The sequence below is a fragment of the Setaria viridis genome, chromosome 9 (genome assembly GCF_005286985.2).
Source record: "Setaria viridis chromosome 9, Setaria_viridis_v4.0, whole genome shotgun sequence".
In the NCBI taxonomy this organism is placed as follows: Eukaryota; Viridiplantae; Streptophyta; class Magnoliopsida; order Poales; family Poaceae; genus Setaria; species Setaria viridis.
In genome coordinates, this window is record NC_048271.2 from 37,690,490 (window position 1) to 37,714,972 (window position 24,483).

Below are 24,483 nucleotides of genomic sequence, written 5' to 3' on the forward strand. Positions count from 1 at the left end.
TGCCTTGTGCAGTTATGCCATCTTCTATTTTACCTTCCCAGATTTGTTCGGTTTCCATGCCTGTGTGGTGCCGAGCCAATTTCTTCTCGTCCCAAGGGCTAAACTGTAAAAATTCGCCACTTCCGGACTCCCCCCTTCCCCCACACTCCGGTTTACCGTCGCCGTCTCTCCGACCGGGCCACCTCATCGGCGACATGCCGGAAACTGTACTCTACTCTATCGCTCTCGGATTCTCCCTCTCCTCTCACCTCGCCTCTTACTAACCCTGTCTTCACCCCCGTCGCAGGTGGCGGAGGCCAACCTCCGCAGGCAACTGGAGCAAACCCTCGCCGCCGACCCCTCCAGCCCGCTCCACCACTACAACCTTGTGGGCTTCGTTCTCCATTGCATAAATCTTGCTGTGTATGTGCCCGCGCTTCTCCGTTGCGCCTAATCACCCGTTGGTTGGTTCTGTGCGTGCAGGGCGTCTTCCTATGGGGCCGCGCGGAGGCGGAGCAGGAGGGCGATGGGGACGAGGCGCGGCGGCTCCGCGCGGCGGCGGCGGAGCATTTTCTCGCCGCAGCCAAGCTGAACCCCAACGATGGCGTCCCCTTCCGCTTCCTTGGCCACCACTACGCTCGTGGCGGCGACACGCAGCGAGCGGCCAAGTGCTACCAGCGCGCAGTGGCGCTCAACCCTGACGATGCCGAGGCTGGGGTGTGTGTGGGGGGAATGCTAAATACTCAGTATGCCTTGAATGTGTTCGTCCGTTTGCTTGTGATGGGATTCTCATGAGTTCCCCCCTTTATTTTTGGGGTATGGTGCAGGAGGCGCTCTGTGACTTGCTAGATGTAGAGGGGAAGGAGAGCTTGGAGCTTGCTGTGTGCAATGAGGCAGCTGGCAAGTCACCTCGCGCATTCTGGGCCTTTGGGAGGCTTGGCTACTTGCAGGTGAATTGTATGACAATTTACTTGAATGACTGTTACTTGAAGTAAGCATGCCAATAGTATGCGTCATTAAAGAGGTCCCGACTAGGTGGTATGTTTATGAATCTTAAGGCTTCATTTTGGATTGAGTCCGAATCCCACCATTCCAAAACCATTCAAGCTCTGCCCAAAGAGATTGGTTAAGGTGCACTCCGGCTCGCAGTAATCAGTTACATTGACGGTGGTTATGTAGAAACTGATGAAAACCGTTGAAATTCAACTGAATCTAGCCCCTTCAGTACTTAACCATAGCAATTTCTTCAATTCCTCGATGATGTTTCCTGCAATTCATGCAGATAGGGTGTGTTCACATCCCATCCACCATGGCATTGATATGACCACCCCACAATACCTTTACTCAAATGCTAGTGGATATTAATTGAATTATGTGCCTATGATTTCGAGTTATCTGAGGGAGGAAAGTGAGATTGTGCAGGATAACAGGAGGCAGTTGATCAATTGCTATCAGTATATCTTTATTGAGTTAAACTCTTAATCATGCTGTTTTTGAAAATTTTGACGGGTCTAGGCTAGCAGCAATCTCTCTTAGGATATTCAATTTGTTGCATCCACCTTTGATTTTCTTTAAAATGCCCAAAAGGTTTTTCCCCCTCTCTGCAGCAAGGAGCTACTTCGTGCTCCATCATACAGATAGTTTTTTTTTTTGGTAATATTGTTATTGTGATTTGCTTTTTTAGACGTAGGATTTGCTTGTATCTGTGATAAGGCATAAGTAAGATGTATTGACATGAGTTGGTGAAAGGTTAGGTTCATCAGAGGAAATGGTCAGATGCCATACAAAGCCTTCAGCATGCAATACGAGGTTACCCAACATGTGCAGATTTATGGGAGGTGGGTGTTGTTTTCAGTTTCCTCTTGTCAAAATTTCTTACATCCAATTGGTGTGTGGTGTGTTTTCAAGTTATCATTTATTGAATTATAAAACACCCCGTATTTATGGCAACAGGCACTTGGTCTGGCATACCACCGTTTGGGCATGTTCACTGCAGCAGTAAAGGTTTGCTGTTTTGAGTTTTGACCATCATTAATAAGTGTTGCAGTGTGCTGTATTGAGCCTTCTGAATATGCTTAATTCAGTTTTTGCCGGCAGTCATATGGACGAGCTATTGAACTTGATAGTTCCAGGGTCTTTGTGTTGATAGAAAGTGGAAACATCCAGCTAATGCTTGGCTATTTCAGAAAGGTAGGAAGTTTTGTGTCTGCTTTTTTATATGGCTATCGTTCTGCTGGTGTACATCATTTTATCAGCAAATGCTATAACACTATCCTTTCAAAATCCATGCATCCTAATACTAATTTCATGCAAAATACACAACACCAGGGAGTTGAACAGTTTCGTTCTGCTTTGGAAATGGCTCCACACAATCATTCGGCATACTTTGGACTTGCTTCTGCATTGCTTGCATGGGCAAGGAATTGTGTAACTACTGGGGCCTTTGGCTGGGCTGCTAGCCTGTTGAAGGTATTTCAATGTGATACTCGGTTTTTTAAAATAGTACTCCTATTAAGTAGACCACAGCTGTAGAGTTTCATCATATACTTTTTTTTATTACAGGAAGCATCTGAAGCTGCCAAAAATTGTGCTTCATTGACTGGAAACCTTTCATGTGTTTGGAAATTGCATGGAGATGTTCAGGTACTTGACTTTTCATCATTAACTCATCGTTTAAGTTAGCTTGGCATCTCATATTCTGAATAATTTATTCTTTCATATACCTTGCCTGCTTTGTGTCAGCTCGCACTTGCAAGATGCTTTCCATGGGAGGATGGGAAGATCAAAAGGGGTGTGGATGTGCAGATGTTCAAAGATTCTGTTCAGGAGTGGAGAAATGCATGTTTGTCAGCGGCAAATGGTGCAAAACTCTCATATCAACGGGCTTTGCATCTTACACCCTGGGAAGCTAATGTTCACAATGATACTGCTGTATGTCTTGATCTAATTTATTCCATGGATGGCAATAACAGACACAACCCAAATTTTTGGTAAACTTCTTTGTTGCACAGGCTAATACCATATTACTTTACAGCTGGTCTTATAAGAGCTGTCTGATACTATTGTATTTTTCTTATATGTGCAACAGGGAGCTGTCAGAGAAAATGTCACTTGGTGCCTTGATACTGGAACCAGTTAATAAGGATTTCTGGGTTACATTGGGTTCAATGTCACATGATCTGGCTTTGAAGCAGCATTCTTTTATCAGGGCACTTCATCTTGATATGTCTCTGTCTGAAGCTTGGGCATACCTTGGAAAGGTACTGCTGTTAAAGCAACAGCTGATTGATTATGCTACTTGCAGTGGGTAACTAATAGTTTGACATTCAGATTTACAGGCAAGCAGGTGATAAGCAATTGGCAAAGGAAGCATTTGATCGAGCTCGAAGCATTGATCCTTCATTGGCCTTGCCGTGGGCTGGAATGTCGGCGGAAAACTATCACCAATCTGGGTACCTCTCTCCCTTCATTTTATTAAAAGATTTTATACTGCGATCTGCATAATTATTTACTCAAGCTGAATTTTCTATTTGATGTAATTTTAAAGGGGCGGTACAGTAAATGAATCTTTTGAAAGCTGCTTGAGGGCTGCGCAGATCCTACCTGTAAGTACAGTTTAATATTGCCAATTTCTTCACTTTTCAGCAAATAGATTTTCTGGTTTTCTCCCCTTAAAGCTAGTCTTTGATTTCATTCTTTTATGTTATTGCACCAGCTGCCAGAGTTCCAGATCGGCCTTGGAACAATTGCTGCCCGTACTGGTAATCTTCTTTCACCTCAGGTATGCATCCAACTTTATCTTGTGCTTTGAAGCTTCCAAACTAAATACTGGGCATCTCATGCTTGAAACAAAATTCTGCTTTTGGCAACAATTGGTTCATCTCAGTGGCAGTTCCTACTTGATCTTCATTCTTAAATCTACATTATTTAAACTGTTGACACTACGAGCTACATGTTGATTCACTAAGTTATGTGATACCTTAGTGGCGTTTGGGTACTTATCAAACCACACTATGGTTTACATACCAATTTCTTTATGCCTGGTGCCATTATGTAGGTGTTGATGGGTGTAAGGCAGGCTGTTTGTCGAGCACCGCATTACCCAGAGTCTCACAATATAAATGGCTTGGTTTCTGAAGTGCGATCAGATTTTCAGTCTGCAATCAGATTTTACCATCAAGCAAGATTTGCTTTAGGCATGATGTACAATTCCAAGTCAGACAATAAATATGCTCTTGCTGATGTTTCAGTGAACCTTGCCCGGTCATTATACAAGGTAAGTGTGCTACACTGTTTCTTTCACATCTGGTTTGATGAAGTTAAACATACCAAGGAGCTAAAACCATGGTGCTTAGTCTGGTAGTTCTGAATGCTGATTGATTGGGTATGCTTGTTGTCCATATGCACTCTAACCATAGCACTAACTGTAGGCCGGTCTTGCAACTGATGCAGTGCGGGAGTGTGAAGAGTTGAGATCTCAAGGTATCGCTTTTCCAACTGATGCACTCTAACCATCCCTAATTTCTCTGAGTTGGCCTTGCAGCATGAACAATAGAACCTTTTAAGATATTTTCGTGGTATGGAATGTATAAACTAACAAGTAGTCCCAAATTTTCTAGGACTGCTGAGCATGGATGGATTACAGATATATGCTCTTGCACTGTGGAAAACTGGACGAAGTGAGGAAGCTCTTTCTGTATCTAGAAACTTAGCTGAAAATTTATCAGGCATGAAGCCGGAGAGTGCAACTGAGGCTTTGGGATTCATATGCACATTGACATATGCAATTTCTGGGAAGGACACTGCAGCTGCTGTCATTCACAAGCTTCCTGGCCAACTCAATTATAGCTCGCAGTTGAAATTTATTATTTCTGCATTGGATGCTTTGCATCCAAACAAGCGTTTCCAGTTGCCTCAGTTGAGCATGCCTCCTAGGCTTACATCCTATGAAGTGATGAGTGAAGTCCACTCGAATATTGCTCTTGGGAAGGCGGTAGGGATCCCAAAATCAGTTTATTTTGGATATATGCTATGCATACTAATATTAATAAAAAAATTCCTTGTAGATTGGAGGGGAATTGGACAAGCCTTTGAGGGTTGATGCTAGTTTGTCTTACCTAAAAAAGGTCCTGCACATGTATCCCAACTGCAGTTTAGTGAGGTAATGTTCTTCTTGGAATGGTCATATCAGATGTTGAAAAAGGTACTGAAATTGATCTTTGAGTCAACTATTGCTCTCTTTGTTACATGCTGCAGAAACCAACTTGGATCTCTGCTCCTGTGGAGTGGAGATTGGATGGCTTCTCATAAAGCTGTAAGGGTTACTTCTCTGACACATGGTCACACATCCAGTATGGGCCTAAGATCTGCACATCAGATTCAAGCATGTGCAATGGTTTGTTGCTATGCTACCTGCACCTCTTACCCAAAGTTCTCCTTCCCAACATGTGAACACCAGTACTTAAGTGAACATGATGAAATACACCACCTGCAAAGGTACATCTTCTACTTGCTACATTGATGAGAAGTTACGTCTTTGGTAGGCAAGCTAATCGTGTATTTTTTCTCTCTCTTAAGGTTGGTTCATCGTGAACCATGGAACCAAGATGCACGCTACCTGCTTGTCCTTGCTATTTTCCAGAAGGCACGTGAAGAGAAGTACCCCAAACATATCTGTATCATTCTGAAGAGGCTCATTTTGCAAGTGCTATCCAACATTAGCAATTCACGTGAGAACAAAGTTGTGCAGCATGAGGTGTTCTTGCTTCTTCTTTTATCTTCAGAGATCTGTTTGCAATATTTAGACTATGAGAATTGCATTGGTCAAGCTAAAGAAGCTCTAAGAATGACTGCCTCTAGCTGTGTTGATACTTTCTTTGCACACTTGCAACTGTGTCGGGCCTATGCAGTGCAAGGGGATCTTTTGAACTCCAGGAATGAGTACATGAACTGCTTGAAAAACCATATGAATATTGAGATGGGTTGGGTAATTCTGAAGCACCTTGAATCTGCATGTTCATTGGAGGCCTCTTCTGATGAAATAGATATAAATCTTCGTGAGTGCATTAAAAGGAATGGCAGTGACCCATCGAAATGGATGTCTCTTTTCAATCTAGTCTGTGCTCAGTGCTTTGTATGGGACGAAAACTTTGCAAGTGCTGAAAAAGCTCTTGCTCAGGCATGCGCTGAAGGAGATCCCGATAGCTGCATCTTATTCTTCAATGGTAAGTTACTTTCTTCTCATATAGCTCATTTTAATCATCACTGGTTCTCCAATACCCCTTGTTTATCATATGCAGTTTAACTGTGAACTTGATTGTGTTGTCTAGCTTGTTATCTAGTCAACATGCTTTACCTGGCGATTTGTGCACCGCCCATTGACTGGTACAAACTGTTAGGTTATGCTGATTATGAATAAGGAAAAAAAACATTGTGCTTATTGTTACATTTCTTGATAATCAATTCTGAAATCGAATGGACCCAATCTGTAGGGATGTGAAGTTCACTGTTCTAAATTTTCTTATGTTTCCAGTATGGTTGATGCTAGTCCAGAGTATGGCCTGAGTAATTGCTGGGTAATTCCGTTTTATGTTTTTTGATTTTGTACTGAATGAAACATTGCCATGATAGGTGCAACATGTATGGAAATTGCCCGGAGGTTTGCAGCTCCTCAATTTATATCCCGTGCATCTTCCAGCCTCAGAAAGGCCCAGCAGAAATCACATGCTTCGTTACCTCTGGTGTCACTTCTACTGGCACAAGCCGAGGGCAGCCTTGGCTCCAAAACCAAGTGGGAGAAGAACCTTCGCCTGGAATGGTTCTCATGGCCCCCAGGTATGAAACTGAAGCAGGCTTCAGACGCAAGAACACTCCTGGGTTTCCAGACACCTGTTCGGTTTTTGGCATGTGATCCCATTTGCTTAAAGGATTTCCTTTCGTTGTTGCGCAGAACTGCGGCCTGCGGAGGTGTACTTCCAAATGCACCTGCTGGCGAGGCAGTCGGCCGCTGCCGCTTTCCAGCAGAACCAGCTGGTGGAGACGATGCAGAACCCGGAGAGCTGGCTTCTTCGGGCGATTCACCTGAACCCGTCCTGCTCCCGGTACTGGAAGGCTCTGATGCAGCTTATGGACGCGTAACCTTTCGTCTCTGAAGTGTTTTGTCCTTCACATTCGAGCCGCCGGCGTGTTGTTGTAAGATGTAGCCCCTAGATTGGCTGGGATTGATGCCGACCAGTGTGCGACTTGCATGTCGTAAATGCATGCTGCTTTGGGTTCGTTAGCAGTAGTACTATCTTGTCTTTCGATCGTATACTACTGGAGAGCTTGTAGGATCGGACTGTTGTTTTGTTTTTCCAGTGCTGTAACCTACATTTTGCGGGAGCATTGTTTCGAAATGGATACCTCTCGTTTTCAGACTCAACACGCTGCACCGTTTAGCATTTTGCTTATGTGGTAGGAAAAGTCATACGGGGATAATGCTTTATGTTAGTTATATTATTTTTATGTTTTGAAGACGTGTGTGGTTTGAGACGCTCTTACCGTCTTACGAGCTGTAAACTGCGCGCTTCCATGAAAAAGCCCATGGACTAGCCCGGGACTCAAAGCCCAGGCCAATTAGACCCAGTTCAGACAGAAACCTATGCGAACTCCTTGTTTCTTTATTTTTAAGCACTTTGTCTAGAAGCAAGGAAGAACCTGCCGAGCCCAACCACAGCAGAACACGCCGAGTACACGTAGCCCTCATCCCTTGTTCCTGTCGGTCCGGCGGAGTGGGAGCTGAGCTGACCATGACTTGCCTGAGCAGCTCGCTAAAAAACAAGTGTAACCAATCCAAAAGGACGTGCCCACGTCACGCCATCGCCGTTCGGCTCTCGCCGCGCTGTTGCGCTGTCCGGTAAAATAATCCAACGCAAATCCCGTGCCAGCCCACGCGGCACGCAGCCGCTTGCCGTGGCACCGCCGCGCGCCACGCGTCCTCCGCTCCCGCGCCGTCTTAACTCTCCCGAGCCCCAAACGCATCTCCCCTGCTCGCCACCGCTTGGACTTTCAGCATCCAGCCAAACTCGCGCGCGCGCCGCACGACGCAGAAGGATCACCGCGCTCTCTCGCCGGCCGCCTTGCTCGCTCGCACACTAGGCCATGTCAGGCGGCGTCGGCCCGACGGCGGGGGGCGGCATCACGCTGCCGTCCATGGGCGCGCCACCGCCGCCGCTGCACCCAACGCCCACCTCCCCGACGGCGCGGCCGCACCACCACTACTACCTCTTCTCCATCAAGCAGCTCAACACGCTGGGCGCCGCCGCCGTGCTCGCCTTCTCCACCACGGTCCCGCTCTCGGAGATCGCCTTCGCGGTGCTTCTCCTCCCATACCTTCTCATCCTCGCCCGGGTCGCCTTCCCGCAGCGCCCCGGCAAGCCCAACCCAGCCGCGCCCGTCTTCCCGGGCCTCGCCGGCCGGCTCCGCCTCGCCGTGCACACCGCGGTTGGGTTCCTCGTCGGCGCCGCGCTCCCGGCGCTTTACATCCTCGATGGACTTCGGGCCGGGGACACAGCCGGCGTCGCCGCGGCCGCCCCGCACGCGTTCCTCCTCTCCGCGCAGGTGTTCACCGAGGGCATCGTGGCGGCATGGCCGGGGACCTTCTCGCTCCCCGTCAGGGCGGCGGTGCCCGTGATGCACAGCGCGCGCAGGATGTTTGCCGCATCCGAGTGGCTGCGGGAAGAGCTGCAGGAGCGCGACGAGCTCGGACGCGGCCCGCCCGTGGCGCCGCGGCGGGTGGTGGCCGGCAGGGCGCTCGCGGCAGCCAATCTGGTCTTCTGGGGCTTCAACCTGTTCGCCTTCCTGCTGCCGTTCTACCTGCCCAAGGCGCTCCGGAGGTACTACCTCGGCACCGACCGTGAGGATGATGGTGAGGATCGCTCACGCGTGAACGAGAAGCAGCAGAAGCAGCTGCAGGAGGGTGAAGGGAAGAAGGACTCGTAGATCAGGATTTGCTGGACATGTTTGCGACTTGAGCTTGTGCATGTCACGTCTGTATGTGCCTTCATCAATCAACGCTAGTTCTTTGTTTTCCTCATGCTTGATGTTACCAGAACGCTTGCAGATCGTCTTCTACTACGATCAAATATTCGGGGAAGTGATTCATTGAATTGTATAAGAATCAATTCTTCAAGTTGTGTGGAAATGGGAAGAGTTCTCGATCGAAGTTTTGGAAGGGAAAAACCAAGTGGTCCCCAACTGTCATTCGCTTCAAAAGTTTGTGGCCCAACTACACCAGTATTTGTCTCTGATATCTGGAAATCGGCAAGAAAGATAAATCGGTTTCAGCGTTTCATGGTTTGGTCCTCCCTCCGTGGGATTTGCAAATAAGGCCCCGTTTGCAAATAAGGCCCCGTTTGGATTTGGGGTGATTCTCAGAATCTAGAAGCTGCAATCTGAGAAGCCTCGGGGCAGCTTTTGATAGGGGTGCAGGAGTTAGGAGTTAGGGGTGGTTGTATCTTTAGTCCTGACTACAATTCATATCCATCGAATATCACATCAAATATTCATAGAATATTTGAAGATTAATTAGGAGGACTAAATATGAGCTAATTATAAAATTAATTACACAGATGTGGGCTAATATAAGCTAATTATAAAACTAATTAGATGGAGGCTAATTCACGATACGAATCTATTAAACCTAATTAATCCATCATTAGCACATGTTACCGTAGTCATGGACTAACTAGTTTTAATAAATTTGTCTCGCAAATTAGTCTCCATCTATGCAATTAATTTTGTATTAGTGTATATTTAAAACATTCGTCTCGCAAATTAGTCTCCATCTATACAATTAATTTTGTATTAGTGTATATTTAATACTTCTAATTAGTATTTGAACATTGGATGTGTTTATTCGTCTCGCAAATTAGTCTCCATCTATGCAATTAATTTTGTGTTAGTGTATATTTAATACTTCTAATTAGTATTTGAACATTGGATGTGATAGAAATTTTAGGGTTGCTAAAGAAACAAACACCTTCTTAGATTGAGAGCTAGAATTCTAGATTTTGAGAATTCTAGATTTTGAGAATCCTAGAAGCGCCACTCACAGGTTACTTCCACCAGATTCTGCGCATCGAATTTACCATTTTGCCCATCTTCCTTTCATGTAATTACTAGAAGCTCCCCAGTTGAGAGTGAGGACATAAAAGTTATCTATCCAACAAACAACCATAAAATCAGCTTTTGGTCCAAACAAAACCATTCTTATTTTGCCTAGAATCCAGATTTTGAAAATCCATCTAAAATCTAAATTTTTCAAAATCTACTGTCAATCCAAACGAAGCCTAAGATTTATGGCTCCTGACGGCGATTTTGATTCAAATAATTTCGCTGCATTCTTTTCGATGCATTCTGTTCGTAGCTAGCTACTCCCTCCATCCTAAATTACTATTCATTTTAGCTAGTACTATTCATTTTAGATATATATTATGTCTAAATATTTATTTTAGATATATATTATATCTAAATACAACAAAAATTATGTATCTAAAAAATATCAAAAAAGTCAAAACGAAAAACGAACGAAAACGAATAGTAATTTGGGATAGAGGACTATCTCTATTCTAAAATATTAGTTTAAAATATTAGTTTAAAGTACTTAAGAACGGAGTGAGTACATTCGTGATCTCACGATAAAACATTTCGTTTTTCCCTAATTATTTATTAATAAAACATATATTTACTTAGACTAACCCCACTATGTTGTATCTTGTTACCCTCTTCAAGATTATCATGTCACATAAATACAAACATGATACAACAGCACTCACGCTGTTGTTACTCAGGTTCGATTAAAATTTCATACTTCGTACTAGCAAGTAGCAACCACACACAAAACCTACTACAATTATCAAAGACATTTTGGCCCAACAAAACAGGGCAAACAATCAGATGGTATTGGGCTCAAGTACAATGGGCCTCCACGAACTGATGGAAAGTGCATAATGCATGGAAGGCACTTTGAGCCCATGTTCCCTAACGAAAAGAATGCCATGCGCAAAGGCAGGAGGATGATGAAGCCCACGGAATGGAAGCAAAACACCGAAAACATGGGGTTGGCTGTAGCGGCCGAAGGCCGAAGCATCGCGTGATTTGTTGGTTCATTGTTTGGGGCCAGCCGAAAGGCCAGCAGGCAAAGCTGTACGAAAAGCTGCCGTCTCCCCCGTCCCCCGGGTGGGTGAAGACGGAGGAGGAGGAGGATCAGGACAAGGTAGAGGCACTGGCAGAGTGGCAGGTCTTCAAAGCCTTGGCAGCTTGGCTTCAGCGAGCACGGTCAAAAGCAAAACCCCCTGCACCTGCAGTGCCGCCGCCCGTGAGTGCTTCCTCTGCTCTCTGATCCTCCTCCGCCGACCCGCCGACGAGATGCCGTCCCCCTCCACGCCTCCGCCGCCGTCCTCCTGGGCCATCCTCGGCGCCATTCCGCGCGTCTCCGCCGACGACCTCTCCCTCGACCTCGCCGCGCCCCCGCGCGTCTCCCTCCTCACCATCCCCAAGCGCATGTTCCCGGCCGAGGTCACGCCCCGCAACTACCCCAGGCTCCTCGCCGCCGACCCCTCGGGCCTCCTCCTCCTCCACGCCGACCAGGGCCGCGCCGCGTCCCCCACCGTCAACGACCGCCCCAACCACCAGTCCTTCTGCTGGCGCGAGTTCGTCGCCGGCTACTTCGTCCTCGAAGCCGCCGACTCCGCGCTCGCCCTCCCCGAGCCCGAGCTCATCATGAACGCCGGCCACGTTGGCATCATCGCCTCCCCCACCGGCTCCGGCTACATGGTCGCTGAGCTCCAGCCCTTCCTCGGCGACGACCACGCCACCCTCCTCTGCTTCTCCTCCGACGTCGGCGAGTGGGTCGACAAGACTGTCAACTACCCGCTCCCGGCCCGCCACCTCTCCTCCGACGCCGTTGTCTCGCTCCACGGCAGGCTCTGGTGGATCGACCTCTCCTGGTGCATCGCCGCCTGCGACCCCTTCGCCGACGACCCGCACCTCACCGTCGTCCCGCTCCCGCCGGGCACGGCGCTCGGCTACGGCCAGGCTGCCGGGGTGCTCGACAGGTACCGCGCCGTCGGGGTCAGCGCGGGCAAGCTGCGCTTCGTCGACATGTACAGGAACCGTGACCCCAGCGGCGCTCTCCAGGTCACCATCTGGACGCTGCCCCATCCCGACTCCACCGAGTGGGAGCTCGAGCACCAGGCCAGCTTCCACCACATCTGGGATCATCACACCTACAAGGCCGCTGGACTCCCCAGCAAGATCCCCGTCCTCGCGCTCATCCACCCCGACCACCCCGCCGTCGTCTACTTCTTCCTCAACGACCACCTCTTCGGCGTCGACTTGCGGGACCACGCCGTCGTGGCCTGCGACCTCTACCACCTCGTCGACCCGCCCAGGGATCTCGTCTCCGCCCGCTTCGTCCACGCCTGGCAGCTGCCGCAAGCTCTTCGTTCCCCTTCCCCAGGTAATCAACGCTAAATCACTTGCATTGCATTATTTGCATGCTGCTGTACACTCTGCTGCACTCACACTCCAAGATGAATAGTCTCGTGCTGCTGGCAAAAATGCTGCTATATATTACATGCCAACTGATTGTATCGTGTCTGCTTCCAGCTAGTTTGACTGACACTCGATCTGTATGAGGAATTCCTTGGGTTGCCTGCTCTTCTTTGTTGCAATAATTGTGCTTTATGCATATTGATGGATGGATGAGCATCTCATACAAATTTAACTTCTTTTCTGAGACAATTAGTCAAAACGTAATCCCAGCAAAATAGTTTTCTTTCTTGTGCTGAATCTCTCAGAAAAAGATGGCAATTTTACATGCCTATTATCATGTAAAGCTTTCAGCTTTGGCATGATGTTTTAGAACTGGCACATACATATATGATTTATAAGGAAATGTTTCCTGGTACTATATTAGAACTTGGAAGGATAATGGCAATTTAATTAGAACTTGGAAGGCATTTCATAAACAATTCGTAAATAAATTTATCTGCTTTTGTAAATAAATGAAGGTAACTTTTATAGCGTCGATGTTTACTTGACGAAGAAAGGCTAAATTTTTTGTGGATGCAAACTTGGAAATTGATGTTCTACAAATGGCAAACAGAACCCAATTACTTCATTCCTTGTTGCACATATGTCGACTTGTTTCTTATCATAGCACATATGCTTATATTTGAAATTAGTTCTTCTCACTTATTGCCTGCTGAAATAGCTTGATCAGATCTTAGAAGTCATACATTCATTTCCTCTATCTGAATAATTGAAGAACACTATAGGTTGGATACATAGTGTAATAATTAGCTGCTTTTATATTGCACCAATTTTTAATGGTATCATTACACAACAATGCATTTATAGTAAGTTTGTTATATCTTCACTACTTCACCTATTGCGTTACTTGATTTCACTGCATTTTTACTGAGGTTGGACACATTTGATCTACATTATTATGCCATCTGATGAGTCATTTTCTCTACATTAGTAAAATAGTATACTGCATTGTGAAACAATGCTTGATAAAGTATACAATCGGATTTTTTTAATACCCTTTGGCCCGCTAAGTTTGCTTCCCTTCTTTATGTGGTATCAGTTTTATTCTTGGGAACCTGCCATTTACTTAAATTACTGCTCACAAAGGTGCTCTCACTCTACTAATAAAATGCTTCTCCACTTACTAATAATTACTGCTATGTATTGCATCATATCCATGCTTTCATATGCTTGACGTTGCTAAGTAGAATCTTTCAAAGCATAGCTTCGACTGACCATTCATTAAACTTCGAGCTGAATTCCTTTTTTTTCTTGGAATATGCTGAACATGTTCATAGGAGGCAGGTTTGGGGTAGCTGACCCAGAAATGGTCTTAGTTATTGACTTATTTCCAGTTGGAAATTGTTTCCTTATCAATCCATATGTACAGTTTGGACATAAGCAAAGAACTTCTCTGAGTCTAAGATGCCCATTTCAGATATTGTTTTCACTTTCTAGCTGTAACATCAGTGTATAATTCTTTTCAATAATCTGGCACAAAACTCTGTTCCAGTGACCCAACTGTCCTCTGTATGAGTGATTGCTGTTTGTTTTGCAAGTTTCTAGTAGGATTGATTTGTTGTTCTTGTTTCCCATGAAATGATGATAGAAGAGATTGAGTGATCTTACGTAGCCAAGTTAATTTGTCCACCATGCTAATGGATCCTCGTTCATATTCTCTAAATTAAAGCCTAAAATTTTAAAATTAAATAAAGGTTGGAATAATGATATTTTCTTGTAACTAACATATTATGTTTTTGAAGGTTTAGCTAAGGAGGAGACTGACAGTGGATCAAATGACGTGGGTGCAAAAGCATCAGCTCATATTTAACATGAGCAACCGATGTTGGGGAATAATGGTTATCTTTTTCTGAGGTGAGGCTAATAAGTTGTTGACGGGAATTGCCCTGATACTGTTTCACTGCACAATGTTGTTGAATATTTCTCACACACATCATACTTTGGTTTGCTCCTGCAGGTTGAGGGAGCGATACGCTACATCAATCAAGTCGCTACAGCAGTGTGGCGCATTCCATGAGGCGCATTAAGACAGTAGACTAGACTTTTGTGATGGATGGTCATGATTTGCTAGCTGCTCTAGTTGAAACCAAAATTTGCTACAGCAGTTAATTGTGTATCTGTGCTTTCCTTTATGTGAACTTGGTGGCCGAAGTATTGCATGCATTGCCTGAACTTGCCAAGAAAACAAGGCCTAAAAGCATCAGAAAATTTGTCTCTGAAATTAATGAAATGCTTGCATGCCTATGAGAATTTTGAACAGATGAACGATCTGTGGTCAAAGCCAATTTTTCGATAGATGGCCCTGTTTCCTGTAAAAAAAATGACTGGAATGTATGTTAAGATAATAGATTTTGAAAACGGCTGAAGAAAAAAAAAATGAAGTGGCTGGACGTGGGATTGGCAGGCAAACTGCCAAAGCAAAAAGCATGCGTGCACTGCTCTGAAGTCTGAGGTCATGTTTAGTTCCCTCCAAACTTCCAACTTTTGAAACTATGAAAAAAGAAGATTCCTCATCACATCAAACTTGCAGTACATGCATGGAGTACTAAATGTAGACGAAATTAAAAAATAATTGCACAGTTTTGTTGTACTTTACGAGATGAATCTTTTGAGCCTAATTAGTCAATATTTGGACAATAATTCACAAATACAAACGAAACGCTACAGTTGCGCATTTATGATAAAATGTTAATTTTGCCACTCCTGAATTGGGAACTAAATAAGGCTGAGCAGCTGGTGGCGTGGAAGCCACGCCTGGCGCCTGCCTCTCCGCAAGTCGCGCTCCTCTGTCATCTGCTCTGCTTCGATCGAATCGGTTGGTTGTTTGGCTGCAAAACGATCCTCTCCTCTTCTGGCTCTGCATCCAATCCTACAGGGTCGGCATGAAAAGCAAGGTGGCAACCTGGCACCTCCTCCGATCACTCTAAACACAAAACACATCTAGGGCTGTTTGGTAATAGGGTGTTAAAATTTAACACCTGTCACATCGGATGTTTGGATGCTAATTAGAAGTATTAAATATAGACTAATTACAAAACTAATTGCACATATGGAGTGTAATTCGCGAGACGAATCTATTAAACCTAATTAGTCCATGATTTGACAATGTGGTGCTACAGTAACCATTTGCTAATGATGGATTAATTCGGCTTAATAGATTCGTCTCGCGAATTAGCACAGGGTTCTGCAATTAGTTTTATAAGTAGCTCATGTTTAGTTCTTCTAATTAACATCCGATGTGACACTGTTAAAGTTTAACACCTCGTATCCAAACACCTTTTGAATTACCGAAGAACTTATCACATACACCGGTGACCGGTGTTACCTGGGCGTTGTTTAATTCCCAACTTTGGCACTATGAAAAAGAAGATTTCCCATCACATCAAACTTGCGGTACATGCATGAAATACTAAATGTAGACGAAATCAAAAACTAATTCACAGTTTTGTTGTACTTTGCGAGACGAATCTTTTGAGCCTAATTAGTCAATGTTTGGACAATAATTCACAAATACAAACGAAATGCTACAGTTGCACATTTATGGCAAAATACCAATTTTGCCACTCCCAAATTGGGAACTAAACAAGGTCCTGGTTTCTAATGGCATCAGCAATATACAAAAACAATGCATTTTATCATAAATTTGTTAAATCTTCACATGTCGAATAGCTAGATTGCAATGCATACACGTAAACTCAGCATTGACACTTATTGTTATGCCATCTGGTGAGACATTTTGGATGACAAACATATCTTACAGAAAATATGTATTTGAACTTTTTAGGTACACATTAGCTGTTGAACTCTGTGTAAATTTCTATATTGCACATGCTCCTATCGACTGTTGCTGGGTATTCATAATTCATACCAAAATCCACACCCACCTCAAATGGAGAAGGTATGGGTAGAAATATATATGTCCATTAGAAATGGGGAGAGGAGGGGAGGGGAGGGGAGGGTACAATTTTTCCATTGAACCATTGGATATGGGTGAGAATGGGGAGGGTGAGAATTGGATAATATATATTTGAATTTAGGTATGAATAAAAGTGGGTTTGTCCATACCTTCCCCAGTGGCAGGCCTATATCTGAGGATTTAAATAACTATTCAGAATTTTATCAAACTATAACATTAACATATATAACATTCCTTTTGAGCTCAAGCTGTGGCACTATTTCCATTTTCTCTCTCTCCCCATTTCTCTTATAACTTAGATTTGTGATAGTCTAACCAGTCCTAAAAATGTGATCTGTTGCCGGACATTTCACACACTGATATAAGGCCAGCAATATGGAACTATTCCATTATCTTAAAAGACTTCACTGCATATTTTCAAAAGGAAATTGCAACCTTATGAACCAATAATATGATATAGCTTTGCTACTTGGGTATCTTTGTGATTAGATTAAAAGAAAACATAATGCTTATGTATGTAGAATGATGATAGTAAAAACACTTTTTCTCAGGGTACCTAGTTTAATTCCTAACATGATGTCCATTATCTATAATCTTAGTGTATAATTCTTGATTACAGGACCGAAGACGAGGGGCATGCGCCCCCCAACGTCGTTAATTTTCCAAAGCAGCCCCTAATGACCAAGCTAATCTAGCACTAATGCTAGCATATAACGTGGTTGTCCTCGTCATCTACAAGGGAAATGACATTCGTGTCTACGACTAAACGACGTTTTGATGGTGATGGAACAAGCGCCTGGTCGCCCTAAGAGTAGTGCCGCAAACGGATCGAGCTAATCAAGTGTTCGATGACTATGTTGCCTCACGTACCCTCTACCTCCCCATGTAGCATGATCCTGATCATCCTGGAGGCATGTTAGTAGGTGAGTACAGTAGCTCTCCACTACCATCGATCTCAACCTCTGACGTCGAATCCCCGCCAGATATTGCCGTTGTTGTTGATGCTTAGGGCAAGCATGAGCTCCGTCCACAAGCTCACCGACCTCACCACCTCAATGCCAAGCATTGCTGTACCCGCATAGACAATCTAAATATATAGAGATGGTTGTAGTTAAAGTCAAGTGCATTCGGTTGAATACCCATTATTTTTGCTATATAATACTAACATCCATTTCCGAATCTTGACAATTTTGACCAAACATGGTTACCAAGTCAATTCAACTTTTCAAGAATGAAATGACCAAAATGCCCTTACAAACCTATCTTTAAGTGTAACCTATCTTTAAGTGTTTCTTGAACATCCCTATAATATTTTTATAAGGGCAAAATAGGAAAGTATTTGTTTCCTATAATATTTGTATAAGGGCAAAACAGGAAAGTATTTATTAGGAAACGTGAAGTGTCAAATATTTTGAAACAAATAAAGTGGTCAAAAGTGACAAGTATTTAGAAATGGAGGTTGGTATATACTCCCTCCGTTCCAAATTGTAAGTCATTCCAAGAATCTTGGAGAGTCAAAGCATCTCAAGTTTGACCAAAATTATAGGGAAAAATATAAAGATTTATCACATCAAATAGATATACTATGAAAATATAATTGATAAAGAATCTAATGATAATTAGTTGACATCATAAATGTTATTATATTATCATATAAATTTGATCAAAACTTGAGATACTTTGACTCTTCAAGATTCTTGGAATGACTTACAATTTGGAACGGAGGGAGTACTATGTACAAGTATTAAAAAAATAACTCAAATTCAGACACTCTCCAAATCCTTAACCCACCCTTAATAGTTATATAGAATATACCAATATGAATAATTTTACAATCCGGCCGGAACGACATGTAATGATTGAGACTCGCTGCTCCTAAAGCCGCACAAAGTTATGCAAATCAAGACGTACATGTTTCGAGTTAAGTGAAGTCGAAAAGGTAAGATAATTAGAAAGAAGTCTAGTTTTCATACACTGGTAGTAGGTCTGCCGTCTGCTGCACCATCGCTCATGGCTGCTCAAAGACGGACAAAGGCCGTTGGCTAAATTGGGAGGTGTCAAATTACTGTGCTGGTACTGTAGCACACTGTAACATTTCGTTTGTATTTGTGAATTATTGTCCAAACATTGACTAATTAGGCTCAAAAGATTCGTCTCGCATAGTACAACAAAACTGTGCAATTAGTTTTTAATTTCATCTACATTTAGTACTCCATGCATGTACCGCAAATTTGATGTGATGGGGAATCTTCTTTTTGCATAGTGTCAAAGTTGGGAGTGGGGTGAAGTAAGGCCATGTTTAGTTACCTCCCAACTCCCAACTTTGACACTATGCAAAAAGAAGATTCCCCGTCACATCAAACTTGCGGTACATGCATGGAGTACTAAATGTAGACGAAATTAGAAACTAATTGCACAGTTTTGTTGTACTTTGCGAGACAAATCTTTTAAGCCTAATTAGTCAATATTTGGACAATAATTCACAAATACAAACGAAACGCTACAGTGTGCTACAGTGCTGGTACAGTAATTTGGCACCTCCCAATTTAGCCAACTAAACAAGTCCTAAAAGGGCAAAGCGTTGGTCCGTCGATCCGTCCAGTCCGGTTCACCACGAGTCCACGACCCATGCCGGTCGAAGCTGCTACTTTTTCTGTTTGGATGCTTCAGGCTTTTTGCTGCGAGAAAGAGGAAGGCCTTCGAATCCCATCCAACCACGCAGCAGGCAGTCAACAGCATGGCGACAAGAGACAAGCAAGGGATTCGAACCAAGGGCAGGGCAGTCATTAAACCCACAAGGCCACTCACTCACATTCCCCTCATCACCCCCGCTCTTAATTGAAGGCTTCAATCATGGCGCCGCCGTCCTGGATCATCCTCTCCACCGCGCCGCACGTCTCCGCCGACGCCCTTCCCGACGGCGCCGACCTCTCCCTCGCGCTCGCCACGCCGCCGCGCCTCTCCCACCTCACCGTCTCCACGCGCGTCTCCTCCGCCGACCCGGACCCGGACGCAAGGCTCAAGTCCCCGCACGTCCTCGCCGCCGACCCCTCCGGCCTCCTCCTCGCCATGACGCCGCCGCCCCTCTCCGAGAGCTCCCCCCCCACGGAGCGCGTCCGCCGCGGACCCGACGGCGTCGAGCACACCTTCACCATCAGCTACATCCCCGACCCGGACTACGCCGTCCTCGACGTCGTCTCCGCCACCGCCCACCGCCTCCCCGACCACGACATCTTCAACGCCGGATGCCTCGGCGTCATCGCCGCGCCCGGCGCAAAAGCCTCCGGCTTCATGGTCGTCGAGTTTCAGTTCATCGTCGGCGGCACCGGGGCCTCGCTCCACTGCTTCTCGTCCCAGACCGGCGCCTGGGTCGAGAAGGACGTCCGCAACCCACTCCCGCGCTGGATCTGGAACTTCAACAACGTCGTCTCCCACAACGGCAAGCTCTGGTGGGTCGACACCGCCGCCGGACTACTCGCCTGCGACCCCTTCGCCGACAACCCGGACATGGCCTACGTCCCGCTCCCGGAGAACGACGACGACAACCGTGATGATGGCGCTAGAGGCTGCGCCTGCTACTACTGCTCCGAGAGACAGATCGCCACCCGCCGCCGCGTCCAGCTCAGCAACGCCACCTTCCGCTGCGTCCAAATCACCTCTGCGCGCAAGACCAAGGACCACGCCCACGACACCGCACCCGCCACGGTCACCATGCGCACGCTTGCCGATCCGGAGACGGCCCACTGGACGCTCGACTACAAGGTGCCCTTCGCCGACATCTGGGCCGACCACACCTACAAGGCGGCGGGACTGCCGGAGAAGGAACCCGTGCTCGCCTTCATCCACCCCAACAACCCCGACGTCCTCTACTTCTCCCTCGACGACTACCTCTTCGCCGTCGACATGCGTGCCAAGAAGCTGATCGAGTGCGAGGCCCACGAATCCGGCGTCTCTTCGTCCTCACTTCTCGCCTGGGAGCTGCCGCCCGCGCTCACCGCACCCGCCGCTGGTATTATTTGCTTTCCTTCATTCTCTCATCACATCCCCTGTACCTACCAGCTGCTGTTTCACACTTTTGTTGTGTGTGAATTGGGAAGAGCGTGGTAATTTTAGTAAGAGGAGGCAATTCGATCGTGCACAATCCGTGCAAGCACTCCCATCCATCTCTAGATGCATTTCAATCAACATGCATGTTAGTTGTACAGATCCTCCAGTGCTACCTGATGATTTAAGACGCACAAGTAATCTCTTTTTTAGTTCCAGTGACGAAATGTAATTAAGTTAAATAATTTAATGTCAATGTTTACTTAAGGAAAAGCTAAAGGTCTAGTAGTGGATGCTATTGCTTTGGTGTTCTTGTTTCTACAGATATGGAAAACTGGAACAAACTACTTCTCTCTCCTTGTTGCAATTTGTTCAGACTTCAACTTGTTTCGTGTTAGATATAATGTTCAGGCTTCAACTTGTTTTCTTGAAATTAAATCTGTTACTGCTTGCCAAGGTAGAGTGACCAGATCTAGGATGCGACATATGGATTTCATATGTCGGAATTATTGAAGGATCTTCTATGGGTTGGAAGTTGGATAGCCAGTGTACCTGTTAGCTTCTTTCTATTTTCCAGTTTCTAATGGTATTAATACACAATCAATGTATTTTTAAAAGATAAATTTGTTATATCTTCTGGATACGTTAATTGCAATGCATATACACTCAGGTTTGACACTTTTAATTCAATTATTATGCCATCTGACGAAAACAGTTTGGTGAATCTTCAGGCCTTTTGGATATACTTTTGCTGCTGAATGAATTACCTTCTATATGTGGACCTGCTACTCTTAGAAATCTGGGGATGTAAATAATTCCTCATTAACTCTATTCCCATGTGTCTGATATATCCATGATTCCATATGGACGTCATAAATAGAATTTTACCAAACTATGACATGAACATATATAGCCACATAGTGATATAGGCACATAGCATTCCTTTCTGAATTCCTGTAGGCGATATTTTGTCTTCACAATCTCAGCGCCTGTCCTAAATTTGTTCTCTGTTGGCCATATTTTCCAAATGGAAATTGCTACCTTGTAGACCAATAAGAAAAAGCTTAGATATACTGGATTGATAGAAAGCATAATGCCTTGATATGTACAGTACGGACGGAGTAGTACTTATCTAGGATGCCTACTTTAGTTTCGAATATTGTGTTAAATGTCTATAAGCTCTGTGTATAATTCTTCACACTGTTAAAACACTTTTGTGTAGTGACCTTGCAGATACAATCTATGAGGGATTGCTGTTTGTTCTCTTACATGTTTATCTTGGTTTCTATTATGATTGATTTCCTTTTCCTGGTTTCGGTACCAAGTTTGTGCATCATGCTAATGGCTAGCTCCTCATTCATATTCTTTACTCTTTGGTTTCTTTTTTTTTCCTAGAAATGTCAAAGAACAATCTTATGTTTTAACTAATATGGTTGCTATGTCTTTGAAGGTGTTCCTGAGAACGGATCAAATGATGAGTCTGCAACAGCAGCGTCAGCATGAAGAGAGGGTTGGTGATAGTGGTTTATTAGTTTCCTTTTGGCAGGTGAGGCTTGAACGTGACCAGAACTTGTTTTCCTGCAGCATGGTACTCATGTACTAGCAACGAAGCGCTCTGGTTCTCAGATAGTATGCTGATGCTCAATTCCCTTGGCCTTGCAGGCAATGTAGTCATTACTACCTGGGGGGCGCATTATGGCCTGACATGGCGTTTCATGAGCAGCGTGCATGGTGTTGCGTAGGTTATGATGGATTGTTACCGTCAGGACTCAGGATGGATGGACGTGTGTTTGCTAGTTAAAATTGTATCCATGGTTCGTTTGGATGTGAGTGCTGTATGCGTTGCCAAACTGGAACAGACATTTCGGTTGCCTCCGGGGTGAATGAAGTGCATTATGCTTGAAACAAGTTGATTGGTGCAGTGTGTTCTGTTGAGTCGTGAAATGGTTGAATAGATTTGCTTCACATTTGGAATTACACAAAAAAGATTCACTAAAATGTTTGCTGTATTGGTATTTCTAGGTGCATAATATTTACTATGCATCTAGATACAACCTATATCTAGATATATAATAATATCTATAAACCTATAAAAACTAATACGAGAGCGCTGCTGCAGTGGCGAAGTGGCGATGCCGCAAAGCGGCATCAGTGACTCCATTGATGCTGGCCAGGCGACACCACGGGCCGGGATCCTCTCGCGATCCATACGTGAGGCATTCAAGGGGAAAATTCCCTCGAACAAAAGGGATAACCCAGCGATGGAGGATGCAGAGGCGCGATCTCGTCTATCTGCGACGATCGATGGCATTGTTGCATCATCCAAAGGATCAAAGAGGATCTACCATGCGGAGGGACGATTTAACATTGCCAATGGCAAGTTTTGGGACTGTTCCTCCGATTCTGAGGTTGATGAAGATCTCGGCAACGTCGAAACCACACATCAGGTACGTTCTTTTGTGGCTGCAGGTCCGGTCTCCAAGCCGACGTCCGCGATTTCGGTACGGGCCGTCGGGGAGCGACGACAACCACAGCAACAACAAAACAAGGGCTGCTGGCCTTGCGACAGGAAAAAACAATGGAAAGGTTCGTTGCCAAAACCTAGGTGCTCACCGCAGAGAACCATGGGGGATTTCCTGGAACCGATCTTGGAAAAAGTTCGTTCTTCATTACCTCCTGCAGATACCCAGCAAAGTGTGCGCAGTTCAGATCCTGAATTCCAGCCAGTTCAACATTCAAAAGCATCAGTGGTTGGGCCTTCAACTGGACTCGGATTTGAGTCAGGCTCCTACTCAAGCTGGGCCCGACGTAACCCTGGCCTAGCTTCCCTATGCAGGCGGCTAACACGGAGACCACGCATTGTGCAAGTTTCGTACGTGCAAGTGCTCATGGCAGGGCGATCTGCGGCGGCTGGTGGAGCGGGTGGAGAGATCAGCGCCCTGGCCGGAATTATGGCGGCCAATTTTGAGCGGCTCGCGGCCAAGGTCGGCCTCCCAGGCCTTACGGCGGCTGTCGAGACCGTGATCAGGGAGGCCGGGATTTGGATCACGGAGGATGAGATCACAACTCTGGATTGGTTCGTGGAGGACGTACTGTTGGAGCACAAGGTTCTGGTAAGATGGACTCCAACGCGGGCAAAGCACCAATGGAGGAGCACAACAGACAGGCTAAGGAGAAGGGGGAGGGGTCGTTGACAGGGAAGCACAAGGGAACAAAGATGGCTGGTGAACCTGCTCCGAGAAAGAAGAAGAAGTTCGTCCTCTGCTGCGAGATATGTGAGGATGAACACTTTACCTCTCAGTGCCCACTTTTACGTGGTCCTAAACCATCAGCCACGTATTGTGGTCTTGCTGGCGACAGACTTGGGTTTTTTCACATTCCATACACTCGGCTACAAAAGCTCCCTGCAAAGTTGCTGCTACTGCATTGATCAAGATCGTTGAAGGTAATTTGCCGGCTGATTTGGTTAAGACAGAACTTGCATGCAAGGGCGATCCCGGTCAACTGGGATTGGGTGGTCGGGGAACATGGCAATAACACATATATTGTGCCATTCTCGTGCCAAGTTGAGCTTCAGAGAATGATTAGCATGAAGCGTCTCCGAACTGATAATAATGAGGGAGTGATGCTATTCGAAGAATGGAACAATGAGATCAAACCTAAGCAAAAGCTGCAGAAGGTATGGGTTCATGTGTACGGTGTTCCGTACGAGATCAGGTCCTTTTTACCTCTCTGGGCTGTAGGCTCTATTCTTGGTGCGACGCAGAGAGTGGATATGAGGTCAATGAAGAAGACAGGGGTGGTCAGGCTAATGGTCGCAGTTCTTGATGCAAATAGCATACCAGATGATGCGGACATTGTGGTAGATGACTGTCTCTATGAAATTTTCTTTAAAGTAGACCAAGTTGTCAATGAGGTTGGAGATCCGGAAGATTTTTATGAGGATGACG

The 24,483-nt window shown here is 45.3% G+C and overlaps 4 protein-coding genes across 6 annotated transcripts; all 4 read left to right on the forward strand.

Annotated features, from left to right (window-relative positions):
- Positions 1–61: 61 nt before the first annotated feature.
- On the forward strand, positions 62–7,399 carry LOC117837530 (tetratricopeptide repeat protein SKI3). Of its 3 annotated transcripts, XM_034717191.2 has the most exons (22): positions 62–206; positions 287–367; positions 463–696; positions 807–929; positions 1,734–1,817; positions 1,933–1,983; positions 2,077–2,169; positions 2,308–2,448; positions 2,542–2,622; positions 2,722–2,969; positions 3,068–3,239; positions 3,310–3,431; positions 3,527–3,584; positions 3,695–3,760; positions 4,037–4,255; positions 4,410–4,461; positions 4,599–4,972; positions 5,046–5,140; positions 5,236–5,475; positions 5,557–6,203; positions 6,610–6,813; positions 6,929–7,399. In XM_034717191.2, the coding sequence occupies exons 1-22, from the start codon at positions 195–197 to the stop codon at positions 7,114–7,116; spliced, it is 3,585 nt and encodes a 1,194-aa protein (XP_034573082.2). In that variant the 5' UTR covers positions 62–194; the 3' UTR covers positions 7,117–7,399. The 3 variants fall into 3 exon arrangements, with proteins under 3 accessions (XP_034573082.2, XP_034573083.1, XP_072146827.1); XM_034717192.2 differs by lacking the exons at positions 62–206; positions 287–367; positions 463–696 and having other exon boundaries at positions 907–929; positions 1,729–1,817; XM_072290726.1 differs by lacking the exons at positions 62–206; positions 287–367; positions 463–696; positions 807–929; positions 1,734–1,817 and having other exon boundaries at positions 1,931–1,983; positions 2,064–2,169.
- Positions 7,400–7,902: 503 nt separating this feature from the next.
- Positions 7,903–9,052, forward strand: LOC117837535 (uncharacterized). Its single transcript, XM_034717205.2, has one exon. It carries the CDS (start codon positions 8,119–8,121, stop codon positions 8,956–8,958), a length of 840 nt encoding a protein of 279 aa, XP_034573096.1. The 5' UTR covers positions 7,903–8,118; the 3' UTR covers positions 8,959–9,052.
- A 2,200-nt stretch (positions 9,053–11,252) lies between these two features.
- On the forward strand, positions 11,253–12,572 carry LOC117839926 (uncharacterized). Its single transcript, XM_034720361.2, has one exon. The coding sequence runs from the start codon at positions 11,386–11,388 to the stop codon at positions 12,490–12,492; it is 1,107 nt and encodes a 368-aa protein (XP_034576252.2). The 5' UTR covers positions 11,253–11,385; the 3' UTR covers positions 12,493–12,572.
- Positions 12,573–18,834: 6,262 nt separating this feature from the next.
- On the forward strand, positions 18,835–22,565 carry LOC117840504 (uncharacterized). Its single transcript, XM_034721016.2, has 3 exons — positions 18,835–20,498; positions 21,984–22,079; positions 22,196–22,565. The coding sequence occupies exons 1-2, from the start codon at positions 19,343–19,345 to the stop codon at positions 22,034–22,036; spliced, it is 1,209 nt and encodes a 402-aa protein (XP_034576907.1). The 5' UTR covers positions 18,835–19,342; the 3' UTR covers positions 22,037–22,079; positions 22,196–22,565.
- Positions 22,566–24,483: the final 1,918 nt, after the last annotated feature.